Genomic DNA, 6,474 nt, shown 5'->3' with positions numbered 1-6,474 from the left:
ACCATCACAAGTCACATTTGACTTGGGCTAGAAAATTGTTGCATTGAGTAAATTCATGACATGCAACACATTTGAATTTGAAACGTCATCTATAATCAATTTGTAATCTTTAGGACATGTACAGTAATACAATTAGATATTTTAAATAAACATGATTACTTAGAGATGTCAAACAGACTACCAATAAGCAGACTATACTGGCAAAATTAAGTGCCTGGCAGGAGAGGAAAATAAAATAAATTTGACTGATGTTTTATTCTTCCACTCAGAAACATCAGAACAAAAGTTACTGAAAACTGTTTATTTGTCAAAAAAGCTCCTTTACAGCGCCACGATTTTCAACCTGTAAAGCCAGCACACATGTAAAATACAACCCTTACAATACATTAGAATCAAAACAGGTACCAAAAAGTACAGTAAAAATTACACTTCCAGAGGAAATGTGGAGGGGGGAAAAAAGAAAAAGTAAAGACAAGGGAAAATAAAACCTAAAAATCATAAGATATTTAAAAAAAAAAAAAAGAAAATTAGGGCAAAATAAAGAAAACATGGAAAAAGTTATATTTAGGATGTCTGTACAAATGGTCGTCTGTCATAAAAGAGGTCTAGTATGGCCCAGTGTGTCCAGCCAGCCATCGGTCTCCCTTGATCACGAAGTCCTGAGGAGCAAAAACATCTGTCAAAGCTGGACCACATGTTGATGAAAATGATCAAGTAGAAAATAAGTTCAGACATGACTTGCACAATTTAAAACAGTTTGATAAAATATTGTTAAATCACCAAAAATGGGCAGTTTTAGAGTTTAAATGCCAACTACTAATTACAATGTTCACCCTTTTGCGCAAAGCTTTTACAGCATCCTTAAGGTTTAAAGGTTTCTATAAAAACCAACAACCCCGATTACAATATAGTTCATTGTCCGCAATGGATCAACACTAGAAAAAAAAAAAAAAAAAAAAGTAGATTCCCAACATGAATGCCTGTTAGTGGCAAATGTATTCAATCATGAAAAATCCACTGTCATTCAAAGCCCCTGCATACCTTACACTACCTCAGTGATCATCAGTATGGCTTGTAGCTAGTCTGGTGTGCCCCCCGTCTTGGAGTTTTCCCATAGCTGGCACTGCCCTGGTCTGCAGTGAAGATATGAAACAAGCAGGTCAGAAGGAATATTTCACATTCAGACACACTTTGACATTCAATATGCTCATCTTTAAATAGTCAACTTATATAGAGAAGTCAACACTGTATTCAATAAGACCAACTTAAGCATTTCATTCAATTAAATCAATAAAGTAATTATGATTAGTTTTAGTGGTATAGTGACAATTACATTTGCAATATCACCAACAAGTCTATTTGAATTTTAGAACAAAGGAATTTTTGAGCATAAGAGGTGCAAATGCACAGGTGAGACAAACTTGTAAAAATGGGCCTGTTAAACTGCTCTACCTCTCCATTAAAGCAAGAAACACCAACTTCTCAAATCTAATGATACTGAAAGAGCTAATATATTAAGACCATTTGCAGTATTTTAACATTCTCTGAAACACTGTCACAATTGACATTTTAAAAACATTCAACATTGATCCACACATGTGCACACAGTAAAGTGTCCATGTTTTTACTTACTGTAATCATATCCAGGACCATATCCATAGTAACCAGAAGAGTAGTCATAGTTGCCATAGCCACTGTATCCACCATAGCCATAACCTTGGTTACCATACCCCTGGTTCCAGTAATTTCCGTAGCCCTGGTTCCAGCCTTGGCTCTGACCTGACACAATGCACATGGCCATTTAAATCAAACAATTTGAAAAGACTGGATTAAAAAGGTGACAACATTCCAAATCAATTTTATTTTATTCCTGGCCCAAATGTTTTGATCAAGCCCACAGCATAACGGAGCCAGCACCCTGCTTAACAATACCAGATGGGGCCAATTAATTGGTAGGGAATTATGAGCTAGAAAGTGTTCTGCTGGCTCATTTTCAGATGAGAAAAACACTATTTGTATTTAATTTCTAAACAGCATTTACACATCTGAAAAATTTCTTGACCAGGTGAAAAGACAATGTTTTTACACACACCAGACAGATCTCTTACCCCCACGACCCCTTCCACCCCGGCCCCCATAGCCACCTCCACGTCCTGCTCCATACTGCTGCTGCTGGTACACCTCTTTGGGCTGAGCAATCTTCAGCTCACACTGAGGACAAAAAAAAAAAAAGATTTTTTTTTTGTGGGCTAAGAAGAGACGGGAAGCACCAACTCTTACTTTCTTTTTTGGCAGGGGGTTAACATTAGTATGTATACATACCCTGCCTCCCTGGATGGTGTGGTATTTCTTCTCCAGACACTGCTTTACACTGGCCTCATCCTTATATGTGATGAAAATGAACCCCCTCCTTTTCTTTGACTTAGGATCGATGGGGAGCTCAATGGTTTCAATCTGGAAGGAGAAGGTGATTAATAATACAAATGTGTGACCAAGTATTTTCAGCAGATATTACTGCAGTACCATAGACTACAAAGAACACAGGATCTACATCCTGTGACATTGAAAATCAAGAAGACTACTGTGTTCTTCCGGCAGCTCTTTTATGTTCTCAATGTTTCCATTTTGCCAGTTTATACAGAACTTGCCTCTCCAAAGGCACCAAAATATTCCCTGATTGCTTCCTCAGTTGCCTCAGGATTCAAACCCCCAACAAAGATCTTTTTGACAGGCTCCTTTTTCATTGCCATTGCTCTCTTAGGGTCGATCTGACGTCCGTCAAGTCTGTGTTCCTTCTGCTCTAGCACCTGCAGACAAAAACGCGTTTCAGCAACATTGTAAAATCCATATATCTATATCATGGCAATAACCGGTGCCAACAGACAAATCTTAAGAGCTACTGGTTAATCAAAAGGGGCTCACCTTATCCACGCTTGAGGAATCTTTAAAAAGCACAAAGCCAAAGCCTCGGGATCTGCCAGTGTTGGAGTCCATCTTGATGGTGCAGTCTGACACCTCACCAAACTTGCTGAAGTAATCCTTCAGGTCCTTTTTACTCGTGTCCCAACTGAGACCTCCAACAAACATTTTACTGCCAATAGAGGACGCCAAGCAGTTTAAGTTGTGCAGAACAAGTTAAAAGTACAAAAACCTATGTTTTCTGCAAACAAGACCAACATAACCCCACATGCAAATGAGCACAAAATTCTAAAGCAGTTAATGAGCAGAAGGAAAGAAGACAAACTAGCATCCATTCAGCCGTTCAAAATTGAAACTAGTTATTAAAAAATAAATAAACTGTTTTTACAGGATGCAAAGAGCAAATGTATTATATGCACAATATGCCCTTTATATGTAAAACAGGTCTGTACTCAGGTGTTCAATTACTTTTCATACAACTCACCCAGCATCTTCCTCTCCTTTGCTGGCATCAATCTTCCCTCCATCTGTGCCATTGTCCTGGCCCTCTTCCTGGCCTTCGTCCTGGCCTTCGTCCTGGCCTTGATCCCCACCCATCAGCTCCTGCTCAGCTCCATTCTGGTCCTCTTCTCCCTCGTTGCCGTTCTGCTCCGACGTCTCCATGAGCTGATTCTCAGTGTCTGCCATTCTGACTGCGTCTCTTTAAAAGACTAAAACGATACAATGCAATCTTTGATTAACCCCAGCAAAAAAAACAAACAAAAAAAAACACACAAAACAAAGTTGCATTTGAATGTGAAAATAAAAGTTACAGGTGGAATTGGACTGTTAGGTATAAGAAACATCTCCTTTGTGATTAATCATCCAATTTCTAGACAGCATTCCTAAAGAGTTAAAAACTGATTTTTACATCTGATTGAATCATGGTAACAACAGCGGTATGTTGATCCAATTTCAATATGGTGAAGTTTCGTTTACTCTCAACTAGTGTTAAATGTAGTAGTTAGAACTTAAATGCCATGGGAAAAGGTAAAAATTTACTAATTATTTTATTTAATTGGACAAGAGAGCATACAGATAAGTCATTACCCGATTCACTGAACATTAACAAATTAACTTCAACAAGGAAGAAGAGACGTTACCCCTCTCAAATGTAAGCTTTAACAAAAAGTTTAGGGAAGACTCACAAAAATATTTATTAATGCTTAAACAACATGGCACCTGTGAAAGATGACAATGTTATTGCCTTTAAAAAGTGCAAATAATCAAATTATGCAACAATTATCTTTAGTGGTCCCAGAAGGTCTGAGGCCCTCCAGATTTTAAAAAGATCTATGAACAATTTCAAGAACTACTAACGGAATCAAACGATATATGTGTGTGTGTGTATGTATGTATATATATATATATATATATATATATATACATACATACACACACACACACATTTTTTGTTTTTCTATTTATTTTCCCCCCCTTACATCCATGATTACTTAAAATCCCATCAATACAGCTGAACGTAATCTTGAAGCCACCATTTATGTTGCCATTTGAATGCTTAAATAAACGAATTCGTCCCCATTTTAACTACTTTTCCGCCCCATAATATTTTCAAAGAACAAAATGTACAACTTCCTTTAACATCAGTTGTGTCACTTTAGCAATATCTGGCGGAACAGAATGTCATATATTGGCCAAAAGTTCATTATTTTTGGAGGAGCTGCTAGCTAACAAAAAGACATAAACCGGCGTGGGTCTCCATGTTAAGCGTTCAAGCAGACCGCGCTTTGCTCTACTAACGCTTGAGACATAGCGCAGGCCACGCTAGCAACTAGGCAGCCAGACAAAAAAAAAAAAAAGGAACACCATCAAATAAAAAAAGAGAAAACAAATACACTACCGACAGACACCACTGTTACCAAAGTGGCCTACTGTTCAGTAATTTGATAATGTGGGAATAATAAATTCATTCAGCGTAACAACCGCCTTGACGCACATTAGCTCATTTGAGGCTTACAAGCAGCTAGCTACGTTTGCAACTAACATGAAGGCACCACGCAGATAAAGGCAAAATCGCAAGCAAAAACTAGGAAAAGGATATCTATATAAAAAGACAAACGTTCTCGTATGTAAATATTTATGCCCCAATGACAAATAAAACCGTGTGCTTACTTAAAGTGAATAAACCGGGGACGCCGACTCGCTGCTCAAAATGGACACTCTCCAAATTCGCCGCTAACTCGTGGCAATATATATACGACCGGATGTGCATAGAGCTGGGTGACATGGTAAAGACAACGTCGTTTATTGGACAGTACGGTCTGTTTTTAAATTAAACACTGTCTGTCATTGGCTGTCTGAGTAAAAGCTGTAACAAAAGTCAAATTCAGCAGCCATATGTTCTTCCTCCTTCCTGTCTTCTCAGCGCTTTCAATAATGATGTTTTAGATACCAGACCATTAAACGATGCGTGGCCTGAACAGTATGAAAACAAACTGTCTGTCTTTTTATGTATTTATTTTGCTCGGCATACAAAGACATATCTGAAGCAGTTGCCTTAGAAAGTGAAACATGTTTACAGTTGGATTTGCATTTACTTGCCTTGTGTCCCGTTCCTTTTCAATAACAGAGCCTAAGTCTTCTGCATACACAAATATTAACAAACTCTTCGGTAGTTTAGTCAAATATGACTTCAAGATGTTTCTACTATTTTCAGAAATAATAGCAAATAATTATTTGTTTTTCGTTAAGAAGTTAACAGTCGTGTATTGAGGTATTTGTATCAAGACGATTATTGTGGACAGTGCGTCGGAGTAGGGAGGATAAACGGTACTTTTTACCCAGAAAATCCTGAAATGAAAAATACTTTTTTTTAGTTTAATTTATAAATTTCTAATTAATTAATAACATAATGAAATTCAGTATGTCTGACTAAAATGTGTTCAAATTTGCAATAACATTAACGATGGATGTTCTTTGAGGGCCCTATCACTCCTCTAAAGTTGTGCAAAATGCGTTAGTCCACACCTGCACCGGCCGGTTCAACCGAGTTCTGCACATTTTGAGTGCAGCCAGTTATGTCTTTCCCTAAAACCCCCAAAACTGTAATGTTTTGTTCGAACGCAATGATTCTCTTTTTCTGCAAATATAAATACAGATGAGTCCGGCCATTTGACTTTTATGCTTATTTATTATGCTTTTCTCAGTACAGAGGTTAAACTAAGATCATATTTGTTATCTTTGTCTAATACCATGGGGGCCCACCAAGATGATTTATACATAGGGCCCAGAATTTTAATGCTACTCCCTTGTCTATGGGACACATTTTTGCAATTAATGCAAGATTATAGCACTTAACAAGAGAAGAGATTAAGCTTGGAAACCCAACTTTGTTATTGTGCTGATTGTTTAGGACAATTCAGTAGTAGGCCATTACCTTCTGTTGAGGAGATGATCATCTTCAGAATTACAAACAAAAAGTGTGTTTATCATAATAAAGTTTGTCTATCAAATTCAATCTTCTACGATACTCTGTTAGTCCGTGGTACATATAGC

At 37.5% G+C, this 6,474-nt stretch overlaps 1 protein-coding gene across 1 annotated transcript; it reads right to left on the bottom strand.

Annotated features, from left to right (window-relative positions):
• Positions 1-286: 286 nt before the first annotated feature.
• LOC140279737 (heterogeneous nuclear ribonucleoprotein A/B-like) lies at positions 287-5,183 on the bottom strand. The gene is made up of 9 exons (XM_072374903.1): positions 5,092-5,183; positions 3,404-3,629; positions 2,923-3,091; positions 2,649-2,807; positions 2,323-2,454; positions 2,109-2,211; positions 1,633-1,779; positions 1,042-1,133; positions 287-659 (listed from the first exon to the last, which is right to left on the bottom strand). The coding sequence occupies exons 2-8, from the start codon at positions 3,604-3,606 to the stop codon at positions 1,063-1,065; spliced, it is 984 nt and encodes a 327-aa protein (XP_072231004.1). The 5' UTR covers positions 3,607-3,629; positions 5,092-5,183; the 3' UTR covers positions 287-659; positions 1,042-1,062.
• Positions 5,184-6,474: the final 1,291 nt, after the last annotated feature.

This window comes from Leuresthes tenuis, unplaced genomic scaffold, assembly GCF_036924035.1.
Source record: "Leuresthes tenuis unplaced genomic scaffold, fLeuTen1.0.hap1 SCAF_21, whole genome shotgun sequence".
In the NCBI taxonomy this organism is placed as follows: Eukaryota; Metazoa; Chordata; class Actinopteri; order Atheriniformes; family Atherinopsidae; genus Leuresthes; species Leuresthes tenuis.
This window is presented reverse-complemented; position numbering and strand designations above follow the sequence as displayed.

Excerpts from the sequence above, each read along its gene's own strand:
- LOC140279737 (XM_072374903.1), bottom strand. The coding sequence starts at position 3,606 with ATGGCAGACACTGAGAATCAGCTCATGGAGACGTCGGAGCAGAACGGC. Across the intron at positions 3,092-3,403 it reads AAAGGAGAGGAAGATGCTGG|TAAAATGTTTGTTGGAGGTC; the intron begins GTGAGTTGTATG and ends CTCTATTGGCAG. Across the intron at positions 1,780-2,108 it reads GGGTGGAAGGGGTCGTGGGG|GTCAGAGCCAAGGCTGGAAC; the intron begins GTAAGAGATCTG and ends GCATTGTGTCAG.